The 15,878-nt window shown below is 41.0% G+C and overlaps 1 protein-coding gene across 39 annotated transcripts in view; it reads left to right on the plus strand.

The window, feature by feature from the left end:
* Positions 1-15,878, plus strand: part of HDAC9 (histone deacetylase 9) — a 1,002,499-nt gene that overhangs the window by 741,371 nt on the left and 245,250 nt on the right. For all 39 annotated transcript variants that reach the window (XR_011383068.1, XR_011383069.1, XM_051853225.2 and 36 more), the window contains one exon: positions 2,139-2,272. Coding sequence is in view for 37 of the 39 variants with exons in the window: in XM_051853225.2 (XP_051709185.2) it covers positions 2,139-2,272 (134 nt within the window). In the remaining 2 variants the exon portion in view is untranslated. The remainder of the gene's footprint in view (positions 1-2,138; positions 2,273-15,878) is intronic.

A 15,878-nucleotide genomic window follows, 5' to 3' on the forward strand; every position in this document is an offset into this window, starting at 1 on the left:
AGGTTTATTGTGGGTGGAGGGAATCTCAACAGGCTGGAGAGAGAGGGCGGAAGCAGGTCTTGTTGTAGTCTTGGGGGGGCAGGGGCGGGAAGGGGCAGGAAGGGGTGGGGATAGGGGAGTGGAGACAGCAAATCCTGTTAGGGTAGAGGTGGAGCTGACACTTGTGATTGGGCCGTTTGCTCACCTGACTCCTAGTCTGCCGGGCTGGGTCCTGGAGAGGCGGAACTTAGTGTACAGGGTGGTGGCTGGGCCCGAGCCTAAGATGGCGTTGGGGGCATGAGGTGGCGCTTTTAGATAAGACGGTAGCCTTTCACTAACACGCGTGCAAATCCGAAGGTTGAAGGAGAGTTCAGCAGTGCAGCTGGAACGGTGGGAAAGCGGAGGGCCTGCCATTCAGCTTCTCAGTGAGATCACGGGTTTAAGCAAAGTGACTTCTGTTGTGTGGCCAATGGAAAACAGCAAAAGTCAGGTTGCCAGGTAGGAGGCTCCCTCCGGAGCCCAAATTCTAGATAACAGGACCTTGGGTTGTGTATCGTTTTGGGAGTGGAGAAAAAAGCAGACAGGAGTGATTCAAGATCTGTTTTGGAGGCAAAGCAGACGCCCCTGGGGTTCAAAGGGAGGGGTTGTCCAGCAGGCACTCGCTTTTCTCATAGAAGCAAAGGCAGATCTTAGCATCCTTGGGAAAAAGGAGCAGGGCTGTGTTCGATGGAAGACTGGGAATTCAAACTCACGTGAGCAAAACCGGGAGATGTCCAAAGGCCTGATTTGGGGTGGGCAGTGGAGTAGGCGGGTGTCTACGTGTGTGCTGAGGGCAGAGGTCAGAGCTGGGGATGAAGGCGCAGGAGTCCAGGACATGGGGGTGCATTTTGAAGCCATTTGAGTCTTAACGAATGGATATTATTTGGCCCAGTAAATGGTATTTTTTCTTAGAGATAATTTTTACCACATGGTTTCAAATACATATGTCATTCTTCTGCATGATTTTAGTACACTCAAGGGAAAATATTTTCCCCTCTTGGGTAACATTCCTCTAACACAATAATGTAAGTCAAAGGGAGAATGAAATGTATTTAATTAAATATTCTTTACAACATAAAATACTGGTACTTATCTGTTCTTGAAAAGATTTTAGGAGTTCTTTCATTTCTTATCATAGATACTCTCCCCCCACCCCTACTGAAAATGCACATTGATGCTCATTTATTGGCAGGGATTTGATTGGCTAAATAATTTCTTATGTCAGGCAATTTTGTAAGTAACATGTTTTCCCTCGAGGAACTAGGGTAAAGGGTGGAAATCTTTTTTAAAGGAGCCAGAGTTATAATTACCATCTAATTTGCTTCTTTAAAAAGTCCTATTTTATGTTCCCCTAATAATTCATTTCATCGAATTTTTATAAAATCTTTCCCATCATAGAGTTTTACTGAAACATGCAATATCCTAACTCCCAATACTTTAAGAGCAGATTTTATTCATTAAGTATCCACATAGACCCTACTAAAGGTATTATAACTGACATTCATTTTTATAAACAAAGACTTCAAATGTTCCCCAATACTGTAAGATTTGCAATATCCACACTGTTTATATAATGGCATGACTTATGAGAAAAACACAAATAAACAAAGAAGAAACATTTTCTGCACAACATTGAAGGAAGCGTTCAACAGAATAGGCAAGGAGTTGGAAAATCCTCCAGTTCATTACAAAGATGGAGTCCTACTCTAAAGTAAGGTTGAAAATTACTCATGAAATAAATTCAGGATTCCATGATAAAATTAAAACCTTAACTGAATGATCTAACAACACGTCCTAATGACTGGTGAGATTTAAATATATATATATATATTTTAATCTGAGGTTGTTTGAAATGTCACCATCTTCATCACTTCACAGGTTTATGAAGCCAAGGTATGAATACTGGTCCATTCGTGGGCTCATGTTACGCATCTGCAGATAGGCAGAACTATAAGAGTCTTAAAACACTTTGGAGAATCTGCTGATGTGTGTGCATTCTTTCTTTGTAAAAGTCTTTTCTGTAGATGAATAGCTTTTTGAAGTAGCCATGCTATCTTCTAATGTGCGTCATTTCCTTGTGTCATTCCTTACCCCTGTGCTATGTTTTCTTTGTCCTGAAGGAATTGCCTATGACCCCCTGATGCTGAAACACCAGTGCATTTGTGGCAATGCCACCACCCACCCTGAGCACGCTGGGCGAATCCAGAGCATCTGGTCACGGCTGCAAGAAACTGGGCTGCTAAATAAATGTGAGGTAATCCTGAATTGGCTACACTCTTTTACTTACTTAAATAAATCATGTAAAGAGGCCAGTACTCATTTTGGATAGTAGTAGAAAAATGTTAGCCATGTAGCACAAACACCGTGATTGATGAGCCATTGTAGACACAAGTAGCATAGAACTTGCCACCTGACTCTGGGCTGGACACACAGTAGGTACTCAATCAATGTTGATGGACAGAGCAGCTGCCTGATGTGTGTGTTCTATTATTGAGGTACTATTGTTTACACATGACAGCAGGTCTGTTGTTAAATAGGCAACATTTATTGGGTTAATCTTCTGAGAAACCCTTTCCCAAATATTAGTGCTAAATAAGTGTTATTTTTTTGTTATCAGCTACACTTTGAACTCAGATATATGCCACTTTTGCCTCATGGAAATAAACAGATTTTAAAGATCAACTATCTTTTTACCAAGAAAAGCTACTTCATTTTCTTGAAGTGATTGCTATTCTGTAATTTTAGGTAGACACTTGAATATTTTCATTTTATCAGCATTTTTTTAGATTCTTTTCTACAGATTCCTGGTGAGCTCCACTTTCATTTAGAAAAATCTGTTTCTTTAGCTTTTCAAATGACAAAAACAAAAGTAGTATCAATTCAGAAAGCCTCATTTTCAAATTGGCAAAATGTATAACAACCAGCAACTGTTCGATTTGGTTGCTGTAAATTTCTATTGTTTTCGAAATTTCAGCAACAATGTGCATTTGAGTCTAAACCATTTTTCAAAGAAAAATATCTCTCCTGCATTGTCTCATATTATTTTAAATATATTGGTTAAACATGTGTCTGAATGAGTCAATCTTATATTCTAGATATGGTCTAGACACTGCAATTTCTTTTCTTTTCTTTTTTTTTTTAATTTTTGACAGGCAGAGTGGACAGTGAGAGAGAGAGACAGAGAGAAAGGTCTTCCTTTTCCGTTGGTTCACCCCCCAATGGCTGCTGAGGCCGATGCACTGCAGCTGGCGCACCGCGCTGATCCGAAGGCAGGAGCCAGGTGCTTCTCCTGGCCTCCCATGGGGTGCAGGGCCTAAGCACTTGGGCCATCCTCCACTGCACTCCCGGGCCATAGCAGAGAGTTGGCCTGGAAGAGAGGCAACCAGGACAGAATCCGGCGCCCCGACCGGGACTAGAACCCGGTGTGCCGGCGCCGCAGGCGGAGGATTAGCCTATTGAGCTGTGGCACCAGCCTTGGAATTTCCAAATGTCATGTGACAGGTAGGGTCTCTGTTCTCATGGAGAGACATTTCAACATGTTGCTGTTGGTTTGCTTTATTGTCCTTTACAGATCAATGAAGAAAAACCAACAAAGTTCTTAAATGCCCTAAAAAAAATTAAATGGGTGATATTTTGACTAGTTACTCCATGAGAAATCCAATACATCGAGGCCACATTGAATTCACTATCCTTCAATAAAACTAAAAGCAATCATTTGTGAGTACCTTTCAGGGTCATATGCAAATTACCTGTGACTATTTGCATATATATATGATTTTACGAATGTTGAACCATCCCTGCATACCAGGGATGAATCCCACTTGGTCTGGGTGGATGATTTTCCTGATGTGTTGTTGTATTCTATTGGCCAGAATTTTATTGAGGATTTTTGCATCTATGTTCATCAGGGATATTGGTCTGTAATTTTCTTTCAGTGCTGCATCTTTCTCTGGCTTAGGGATTAAGGTGATGCTGGCTTCATAGAAAGAATTTGGGAGGATTCCCTCTTCTTCGATTGTTCTGAATAGTTTGAGAAGAAATGGGATTAGTTCTTCTTTAAATGTCTGGTAGAATTCAGCAGTGAATCCATCTGGTCCTGGGCTTTTCTTTGTTGGGAGGGCCTTTATTACTGTTTGAATTTCTGTCTCAGTTAGGGATCTATTTAGGTTTTCTATGTCTTCATGATTCAATTTAGGTAGGTTGCATGTGTCCAGGAATCTATCCATTTCTGATAGGTTTTCCTGTTTGCTGGCATACAGGTCCTTGTAGTAATTTCTGATGATTCTTTTTATTTCTGTGGTGTCTGTTGTTACGTTTCCTTTTTCATCTCTGATTTTATTGATTTGGGTCTTTTCTCTTCTTTTTTTAGTTAGTTGGGCCAATGGGGTGTCAATTTTGTTTATTTTTTCAAAAAACCAGCTTCTCGCTTGGCTGATTTTTTGTAATGTTTTTTTGGATTCAATCCTGTTAATTTCTTCTCTGGTTTTAATTATTTCTCTTCTCCTACTAGATTTGGGTTTGGTTTGCTGCAGTTTTTCTAGGTCCTTGAGGTGCGCTGAAAGCTCATTTATTTGGTACCTTTCCAATTTCTTGATATAGGCACCTATTGCTATAAATTTGCCTCTCAATACTGCTTTTGCTGTATCCCATAAGTTTTGATATGTTGTGTTGTTGTCTTCATTTACTTCCAGAAAGTTTTTGATTTCTCTTTTGATTTCTTGAATGACCCAGTGTTCATTCAGGAGCATGTTGTTCAGTCTCCATGTGTTTGCATACTTTCTGGGGTTTCCTGAGTTGCTAATTTCCAGCTTCATCCCGCTGTGGTCTGAGAAGCTGCATGGTATGATTCTAATTCTTTTAAATTTGCTGAGACTTGCTTTATGGCCTAGTATGTGATCAATCCTAGAGAAGGTTCCATGCGCTGCTGAGAAGAATGTGAAGTCTGTAGATGTAGGGTTGAAAGTTCTGTAGATATCTGTTAGATCCATTTGGGCAATAGTGTCAATTAAATCTGCTGTTTCCTTGTTGATCTTCTGTCCTGATGATCTGTCTATTTCTGAGAGTGGAGTATTGAAGTCCCCCAGTACTATTGTATTGGAATCTAAATCTCCCTTTAAGTCCCTTAACATATCTTTTAAATAGACCGGTGCCCTGTAATTAGGTGCATATACATTTATAATAGTTACATCTTCCTGTTGAATTGAACCCTTAATCATTATATAGTGTCCCTCTTTGTCTCTCTTAACAGTTTTTGTATTAAAGTTTATTTTGTCTGATATTAATATGGCTACACCTGCTTTTTTTTGGTTTCTGTTGGCATGGAATATCTTTTTCCAACCTTTCACTTTCAGTCTGCATGCCTCTTTGTTAGAGAGATGTGTTTCTTGTAGGCAACAAATAGTTGGGTTGTGTTCTGTGAGCCAGTCAGCCAAACGGTGTCTTTTAACTGAAGAATTCAGACCATTAATGTTCAATGTGACAATTGATACGTAGTGACTTTGCCCTGCCATTTTCCCGGAAATATTTTCTAGTATATGCTTTGAGCTTCCCATGCTCTTTTACTGGTAGGTGTTCTTCCTTTCCCTTCTTTCATATTGATGGCCGTGTTTCTGTGTTTCTGAGTGTAGCACATCTTTAAGTATCTTTTGCAGGGCCGGACGAGTGGCCACAAAGTCCTTCAATTTCTGTTTGCTATGAAAGGTCTTTATTTCACCTTCATTCACAAATGAGAGCTTGGCAGGATATAATATTCTGGGCTGGCAATTTTTCTCTCTTAGCACCTGTGCTATGTCTCGCCATTCCCTCCTGGCTTGTAGGGTTTCTGATGAGAAGTCAGCTGTGAGTCTGATTGGAGATCCTCTGAGAGTAATCTGACGTTTCTCTCTTGCACATTTTAGGATCTTTTCTTTATGTTTCACTGTGGTAAGTTTAATTACCACGTGTCGTGGTGAGGATCTCTTTTGGTCATGTTTATTGGGGGTTCTATGAGCTTCCTGTACTAGGATATCTCTGTCCTTCTCCAAACCTGGAAAGTTCTCTGCTAGTATCTCACTAAAAAGGCCTTCCAATCCTTTCTCTCTCTCCATGCCTTCAGGAACTCCTAGAACTCGAATGTTGGTTTTTTTAATAGTATCCTGTAGATTCCCAACAATATTTTTTAGGTTTCTAATTTCCTCTTCTTTTCTTTGGTTTGACTGTATGTTTTCCTGTGCTCTATCTTCTAAGTCCGATATTCTCTCTTCTGCTTCACCCATTCTGTTTTTAAGGCTTTCTAATGTGTTTGTCATTTGATCTATTGAGCTCTTCATTTCATTTTGATTTCTCTTGACTATTACACTTTCCTGTTCTACTAGTTTCTGAGTTTCATTTTGACTCTTCCTTAAAATTTCATTTTCACGAGAGAGATTTTCAATCTTGTCCATTAAGGATTTCTGTAGTTCAAGGATTTGCTTTTGAAAACTTCTAAATGTTCTTATCATAAATTTTTTGAAATCCGTATCTTGCATTTCTTCTATCTCATCATCTTCATACTCTTGGCTTGGGGTGTTTTGCTTATTTGGAGGCATCATAGTGTCATCGTTGATCTTGCTCCCTCTATTTCTGTGTTTGTTACTCGGCATAGTTAATTCTTCTTGCGTCACTGTGCGTTTTTTTTTTTTCTTTTTTTTTTTTTTTATACTGAGTCCGTGTTAAGTGGACTGCCTGCTGTTGGAGGAGCCTTGGAGGCTTGAGATGGGTGTGGCCTGAGAGCTCTGCCTGGTTCTTCCTGGTTAAGGGTGTGCAAAGGTGACACCCTCAGGTTATGCGTGGTAAATCTCTCTCTTTTTATTTATTTATTTATTTTATTTATTCAGGGGGTAAGTAACACCGCAGGGCAGGGCTGTGCAGCATTGATGGTATTTAGCTTCCAGTCTTTGGCTCCTCTGGACTCCCACTGGGTTGCCTAGGCTACTGAATTGTAGTGACTCAGTTCCTTAACTCTCCCCCATTGATATGTAAATCCAAAGAGGAGGCCTGCTCTTTGTCTCTTGGGAATTCTTCAAGCGTTGCAGCCTTGTAACCTTTGCAAGGTTAGGGGGAAGAGAAACCCCGAAGCTTTTTTTTTTTTCCTTCTTTCCGGTAGTGAGTTTGCTGCACTTTCCGGCCCCCCTCTAGATTCTGACCCCCGTTTCCCCACCAATGTCTCGGGTTATTGAGCTCACCTCCCCTTCCAGCGCCGATGTGTGGACTCAGAGCCCTGAGCGTCCCAAGTCTCCCCGCTGTTGTCTGTGTGGCATGCACTCCCCTTGGAGCACTGTCGTGTAGACCCTGGGGCTTCTGCGGCTGGGTCCCGCAACTTGGCTTCCGCGTGGTGGGCGACCTTGTTCTCCCAGTAGGTCCTCCAATTCACGCCTGCTCCATCCAGAAGGGTTTCCCCTGCAATTTTTTGGTTCTATTTTCTGCGGCTACCGTAACTCCCCTTTTATTAAACTAAATTTTCCCGGACTATCGGTGCGCGCCCTCACTATTCCGCCATCTTGGCTCTATATATGATTTTATAACTGTTTATGTAGTGGGTATGGATTGACAACATGTCTTTGGAAACTTAACTACAGTACATTATTTTTAACAACCCCAAGTGTTGTCAATAAAACTCTTATTCCAATTCAATTCAGTATAAGATGAACTTAAAATATTTTGGCTGAAATAAAAATGCTGCAGCAGACAGAATGCTCCTAAAGTTTGAATGCACTGCCCGTATTAGGTGATGTGAGTGACAGCAAGCTGGTCTTTTATCCCTGCAAGCTGGTAAAAATAATTGACCTTGGAAGATGCAAATTTCTAAGGATAATTTTCCCCATAGGTTTTCTCTTTCAAAGGTGAATAGTGCATTCCATTGTACAGCAGAACTAAATTGGCTCTTTATTTTTACATGAAATTGTTGATAATGGCTGATGGATCTTTCAACAATTGAGCTTGAGAATGAATGCGCCAGAGCACTGTGTGTGGATTGGGACTCTGAAGTTTTATTATAGGTTTATGACGGAATTATCAAACGTGTTTTATACTTAAAGCTCTGCTTTTCATTAAATATATCCTTTACCTAGAATCCCTGAAAGTGAAGGAAAATGAGCTAGATTTATTTCTCTGATGTTTTCCTGAGAGAAAGTCTATTATTCATCTTTTTGCCAATGGCATCCATATTTTATGGCAGAAGGTTTTCATAGTCTTTGGTTAATTTTAGAGTTATCTTTCAGGCTTTCATGTTTTTGATAATGCAATTTGGAGGCCAAATCATTCTCTTTTATACACAGTCCCATATGGAGCACATAAAGTAGACAAGCAAGGAGAATTATTTGTGTTAGACTGGTCTTAATGGACAAAATGCATTTATTCATGTGAGCATTCCTGTCTCACCTTTGCACCTGCTCTGGATGCTTTCCTGGTTGGTGGGTCTTCTGTCCTCTGCTTTCATTTTCTCACATGCAATTCTTTGTCATAGCCCGCAACAACTGGCCTAGTCCCAGCCACTCCAATTGGCAATGGCTTATCACAGCGTTTAAAGCCAGCGTTAGGCAGTGCTATTCCTAAAAGCCATCCTGCGAAGAACTCATTATGAAAGGAACAGAGTGCAGAGATAAGTGGAATGTGGTACGATTCATGCTGTTCTTAAAGGTTTAAGGTCTATCATCATCCCTTTCTGGTCAGTCTTCTTTTTCTCAATTTCTCATCCATGAATTCATTTTATTCCTGTATTATCTGAAGCAATACAATTCAATTTAAATAGCACATCTCATGCGTAGCAAACCCAGGGTGCAATGTCAGAAACACTGCAGAGTTGAGGCAAGAGAGAGGATAGCCCCAACCCAATAGAATTAAACAGAGTCTCCCTGGTGACAGTTCCTCACAAAATTGACAAATAATACACTTGAGAGTTCAGCCTAGCAGATTTGCACAAATGTCTAATTCAAAACTTCACAATAGCACAAGAAAACCCATTTTTCTAATATAGTTAGCAGCTCACCAGACGCTTGCTAAGGGGAAGAAATTGTTACCCTAATGCATTTATTTGCTTCCACATATCAAATCTTCTGCATCATCAAAGAAATTGCTGCTCCTCTGACTTCCTCTATTATTTTTTAAGATGCTAACTAAACCCCAAACATGAAATGGAATTTCTAAAACACTAAAAATTTACTTACTACAAAACATCTAGGAACTGAATGTCCCTCTGCCTGTGTGTGAATGACCTTGGGACTATTCAAAATTGAATTTTAGAAATCAGTAACTTAACAAATGTTATTCTTTTTTCTAGAGATTTTTAGTTGTAGATAAGATAAAACATATTCCAAAGTGAAAGGATGTTTTCATGACTTCTTGTTTATTTTTGCCAGAAGAGAAGGGGAGGAAATAAAAAGGGAACATAGTGAGATCATTTCAAGTCAGTGTAACCCACTCAAAAAGAGTAGAATGTACACTGTAGCATTGTCCCCAGCCAATTCCTTTACTGAACACAATAGAAACAATTGATAGTGTGTTCTTTGTGGGTTTCCTTTGAAAGTTTTGATTTGAGAAGGTCATTCTATATACGAAGTTTTTAATATACCATCAAACCCTCTTGCAAGGATGCTGAACCTTCTAGCTCATGCCAGATTATTTGGGAAATTTATGTATCATACCAAATTATTTTGAAAATGTCAATGCTGTAAAAAAAAAATCTTCTAGGTTATCAGAATTGTTGAAGAAGCATGAAAGAGTCACATCTTAAGAGGCATGATCTTGTGGAGCTCCTGCACTGTGTGGGTGGTGGGCGCTTAGGTGAGCTGAAAGGGCAAGAAACTTCTATCCTCCAAGGCTTTCTGGTGAGTGTTTCTTAGACTTCTCAAGGAATCAAGGGCAATGACAGTTTGTGTCAGCTGGAGTTCACTGATTGACTCCAAGAGGGGAAGTTGGATCCTGGCTTGAGTGTGAATGCCTTACTTACTAAGACTCCCCAAAGACTTAAATCTCCAAGGTTGCTCCTTCTAAATTGACAAGGAGCGGTATCAGACGCTGGGCTCAAACACCCTTGCCTGCTGATGGCTAATGTAGGTTCCACTTGCTGGGGTCTCAGGGATTTGAGTTGCAGGCCTGGTGTCTAGGCTGTCATTGTGTCCTAAGCAGGAAGGACAATTTTCTGTTCTGGTGGTGGTTAATAAGGACCCAATTCAGTTGTTTCCAAAGCATGAAATGTGTTCAGTTTCGCAGAACAGGGTGTAATGGAATAGGAGTGGATGCATACAAGCTGGGTCAGTGCATCATTTCTCATACCCAGAGAGTAATCCACTATCTTTGGATGCCATTTTCTCACCTGGTTAGAAGTCTACCTGTGCTTCTAGAGATGAAAATTTCCATTGTTAGCATATAACAGAATCACCTGGGTGGATGCTAAACCACAGCTTTTCTGAGATTCAACCCTAGAGTTTCTAATTCAGGAAATCTGGACTGAGGTCCACGAATTTGTGTTGCTAGCAGGTATACAGGTGATCCTGATAGTGCTGGTCTGGGCAGGAACACCTTGAGAGCAGTGATCTATCTGTTCAACAGTATTTATCAATCCTTTCCCAGACACCTCTGTTAGGAGACAGAATGCTGAGTAGAAAAGATACATCCTGTGTCCTCAGAGAGATTAATATCTGGTGGCATCAGCAGATGTTAATCGAATAATCATTTTTTTAATTTTTTAATTTTTTTTATTTTTTGACAGACAGAGTGGACAGTGAGAGAGAGAGAGACAGAGAGAAAGGTCTTCCTTTTGCTGCTGGTTCACCCTCCAATGGCCGCCACGGCTGGTGCGCTGCGGCCGGTGTACCACGCTGATCCGAAGGCAGGAGCCAGGTGCTTCTCCTGGTCTCCCATGGGGTGCAGGGCCCAAGCACTTGGGCCATCCTCCACTGCCTTCCCCGGGCCACAGCAGAGAGCTGGCCTGGAAGAGGGGCAACCGGGACAGAATCCGGCGCCCTGACCAGGACTAGAACCTGGTGTGCCGGCGCCGCAAGGCGGAGGCCTAGTGAGCTGCAGCGCCGGCTCGAATAATCATACAAATGAATGTGTGATTATACTCTGTAGGGGTTTTGAGTCTCTAGTTTTATGTTACTTTGATTTTGAAGACTCTTAGTGATTGGACTTGGGGAAGAAAAAACGTGAGAGAGTCCAATCAGCTGCCTTGAAAGCAGGAAAGGAACCATATGAGCAAGAGCTGGAGGAGCAGCTGATGCCACCCAGGTCTCGGGCCTTACTTTGAATAACTTGCCTCACTCTGTCTTTATTTAGGTTCCTTTGTGTAGTGGAGTTACTATTTCTCTGGGACAAAAGATAAAGGGGTCTCAGTTTTGCTGGAAAACACAAGAGACATCTTTCCTTAGCCAACAGAGCAGCCGATTCTTACAATGAATGGAATATCAATGAAAAGATGGGAAAGATGGCATTTAAAAAATGTTAGAAAAACCCTTTCATTCCAAAGCAGTAAACTGATCCAAAGAGCAAACTTCGGTATTATATCCATTTGTTTGGCAGCATAGCAAATTAATCTAAATGGATTCCTTCAAAGGTGATTGTTCAACATGAGATTTGACCTCAGTTCTGCCATTAATGATTGCTGTCCTTTTTTCAAACTATTTAACATTCTTGATCTTTGATTTTCTCCAGGTATAGATAAGGGGTTGGGGCAGGGGTTTTGCCAGGTGTCTTCCAACTATAGCACTGTATGAAAGTAGAATGCCTACCAAGTTCATTTAAAACAAGGCACTCCCTTTGGTTAAGAGTAAACTCGATTTTTAGAATGTTTGAGCAAACACATTGCATTTAGTTTGCAAGATATTCAAAACAAATGTAGACTTTCACGTATCGTGAGTGCAGATTCTCTGGGCTCACTCTTCCTGATTGGCAGCCGGGAAAAATATCACTCCTTATTCTGTTACAGTGGTTCTGTGGGTTAACTTCTTTTGGCATGACGTGGCACCCTTTTTAAAAAGTTGAGGTGGTTAGTAGTCTTTCATGCCAATGCCGCTTAATTTTTCCCCTACTGGAGGTTTCCTACTTTAGTGATTCTATTGAGAGGAAAATGCAAAACCAGCAACTTTCTTGTCACCATGAGAAATGGATCCACCGGGTCGGTTGGTGCTGTCCTCAGAGAGAAGCTCTGGGATTAGGTTGCTGGGTTTATAACATGTGTGTGCGTATGTGTGTGTGTGTGCACACTCCTGGAGCGAAGAATGTGCTCTTCTGTGCTCAACGAGTTAATAGAGAATGACCCATCATCTGTGAGAAATGCACTTGCAGTTGTTTTTCCAGAAGTGCTCCTACTCCCAGCCCCACCAAGCCACCCACAGACATTTGCTTGCTCTCACATTTGTTTGGAGAATAATCACATTTTAGCATGCTTTGGTTGGATTGCACGTTATGTGGAATTTGCATTGCCTCTTTGTGACTAACATTGAATAACTTTGCTTCGCTTAATTCATGAGTAGAAACTGTTAAGCAGCACACTGTGCTGAAATGTTTAACTCTTTTATTCAAGTGCCAACACAAAGTAATTACAGAACGATCCTGGGACAGCAGAGCACGCTACTGTTGCCCCCTCTGGGAATTCTCCCCAGTTCCACTGAGAAAAGTGCAGATCAAGTTCAGTGTGAGACCTGCGGATGCCAAGGGCTCAGGGTCTGGGTCGCCCACAGACTTTCTTGCACACGCAGTTGATTTAAAACACCTTTAGATAAAACTAAATGAGGAAATACATTACTCTGGAGAAACACTTTGGGAACACACGGGTTTTCTGACATCAAGACCGAAAAAACACTGAACACTGTAAGTTAATGGAAATCCAATTAAACATTTGTTTTATAGAGTAGCCGAACTAGATGGCAGCACATAACAGCTCACTGTTTAGTTTGAAAAAAAAAAAATTATAGGTCTGTGTTTAAGAATCTAAGTACAAAGCACTAAGAAACTCAAAACAAGGAGTCCTGGGAATTGTCCCTAAAGGATCTGATGGTCTTGGGAAGTGGTTGCCAATGATCTAGATGTGATGAGTAAGCCAGGGTACATTGTAGCATTGCCCCAAGAATCATTTGTTTGCCAAAGTAGAGTGGACCCAGGCAGATACATGCATGCAAAAGTAACTGTGCAGCTTATAATGAGAATTAAAATGATTTGGAATGTTTTTTTCCAGATTTCCTTATTTATCTGGAAGGCAGAGATACAGAGAGAGAAGGAGAAAGAAAGAAAGTAGGGGAGAGAGAGACTGAGAGAGAGGGAGAGATTTTTCATCACTGATCCACTCCCCAAATGGCCACAGTAACCAGGACTGGGCCAGGCTGAAACTAGGAGCCAGGAGCTTCTTCCAGGTCTCCCACATGGGTGCAGGGGCCCAAGTACTTGGATCATCTTTCACTGCTTTCTCAGACCCATCAGCAGGGAGCTGAATTGAAAGTGGAGTGGCTAGGACTTGAACCAGAGCCATATGGGATGCCACAGCGCCAACCCGATGATTTGGAATTTAAAAAAAAAGTGCCAAAAAGGAAGATTTACTGGGAAAACAACCAAGAAAAGGGAAAAAGAGAGATTGCCAAAAAGGAATACAGAACTTTTAAAACAGCAGCATGAAAGTTTGTTAATAAAAAGTAGTAGTTATTTTTTTAGCCCTGTGAAAATGGCATTGTTTGAGTAATATAAAATATTTATTGAAATTTTATTTCTTGCATGACTACTGTAAGAAGGCATTACTTCACATCAAAGCCTTATAATGTTTATTTAGAATTTAAAAAATTACATTACAGGAGATGCACTTGCATAAAATTATGAAAATAGAGCACTTAAAAGAGGAAATAACACTTTTTGCTTGATTTCTGATGAGCATAGTGATTTGGAAAAGGTGAACTAAAACTTTAAAGATGTTTAGTGTGGGCTGGCATTGTGGTGCGCTGGGTAGAGCTGCTACTTTAGATGCCGGCATCCCATATGGGCACTGGTTCATCTCCCACTTGCTTCACTTCCAATCCAACTCCCTGCTAACGGCCTGGGAAAACAACAGAAGATGACCCAAGAATCTGAGGCTCTGCCACTCACATGGGAGACCTGGATGAAGCTCCTGGCTATGGCCCCGCCCAGCCCTGGCCATTGTATCCATTTGGGGAGTGAACCAGCTGATGGAAGATTGCTCTCTGTCTCCTACTCTATCTGTAACTGTACCTTTTAAATAAATAACTCTTTTTTTAAAAAAATTAGTACCTACATGTACTACCATCTCAGAACTCTGTTTCTGAATAAGACTTATGAAAGTTCTAAAGTGCTTTAGAAATTTCTCTGTGCTCTGAAATATTTTAAAATAAATAGCAATAACCAAATCACACAAGATTCATTAGACACACTGAAGACAAGATAGACCTTTAAAACTTACCAAGATAGACCTTTAAACTTACCAAGGTGCTTTAGTCCATAGACCCTGGAACTCCATCTTTGTCTCCCATGTGGATGGCAGGGGCCTGAGTACTTGGGCCATCCTCTGCTGCCTCCCAGGGTGCACATGATCAGGAAGCTGGAATTGGGAGCAGAGCTGGGACTCAAACCCAGGTATGCTGGATATGGGGCACAGTGTCCTGACCAGTAGGACAAATGTCCACCCCAAGTGTCACTATCGTAAATCAGCTTATGAACAGGAAAAATGGGCACCCCGTCAAACATGTGAGTCTTGACGTACGTCTCCCATTAGAATCCACTGTGTGGTTTTAAGGATCTGAATGCCCAGGCTGTGCCCAGACCACGTTAATCACAAGCTGTGTAGGTAGGACTCAGGCATCAACACCGCTTACGGAACATCTCAGCTGATTCCAAGGTATAATCAATGTTAAGAACCTCTGCAACAGAACCCGAACTTCTCAACATGAGCTTAAAGAAGTAGAGACAAGTAGGCAGGCAGATCAAATAGGTGGAGATAAGAGTGTAAGAGAAGCAAGTATTGACCTAAGAAGCTAAAGTAGCAGAAATCAGGAGGGCCATAGGTGAAAAAAATATTTTAAAACAGGGAAAAGTGTTCACCACTTTGCAGCTGTCACAGGATGGGAATATGAGCTCTGAAAACTACTCTTACTTTTCAATTATAATTAAATTTGCAAGAAAGGGGCCTCCAGGGGGTAGCTTGACTGCTTGTGAAAAGCTTCATAGTCAGGTCTCCTCATTGAAATTATTTCATTTCCTTGCTTAAGAAGATCCATCAAATGAAAGCATATTTTGTTGAGTTTTTATGTGTGTTAGGTTAATCCACATCAAATCTTACCATTTTAGGACTAAAAGAGAACTTCAAAATAATTTAGCCAATGCTCATTAGGTTTATAGGTGAAGAAAGAAAGGTCCATAGAGATGGGTCTCTGCTGGCTCTGGGTGCCTTAAGGACAGGTGAGCATGCACTGGAACTCAGGGCTCTCAACTTGCAGTTTGTCTTCTGTGGCCCACTGAAGCCTGCAAGCCTGCCTCTTCTTCAAATTCCCTTTTCTTCATGAGAAAAATCTCTGAAGAGAACAGCTTATGATATGCTGATGGATATCTAGGAAGAAATTATAACAGTTGTGGGGGGCGGAGTTAAAAACCACCTTCTGTGTAACATTCAGGGAAGCCATTGGTTGGGACCTTTGAAAACTACAGGAGTTATGTTTGGGAATTAGCAATGAGACTGAATTTTTATTTTTGTTTATAAGGGAAAAGTGTGTTAAATATAATCTACAGACCATAAGTTGAGTCATTGAATTATGGTATTTGTGGCACAGGGTCATTTTGATAGTAAGAACTCATTTATAATTTTTTCTTAACTCTAAAAGGCTTCAGCCCTGTGGATCTTCAAGAAAGAA

Source organism: Oryctolagus cuniculus, chromosome 16 (genome assembly GCF_964237555.1).
Source record: "Oryctolagus cuniculus chromosome 16, mOryCun1.1, whole genome shotgun sequence".
NCBI classification, from domain to species: Eukaryota; Metazoa; Chordata; class Mammalia; order Lagomorpha; family Leporidae; genus Oryctolagus; species Oryctolagus cuniculus.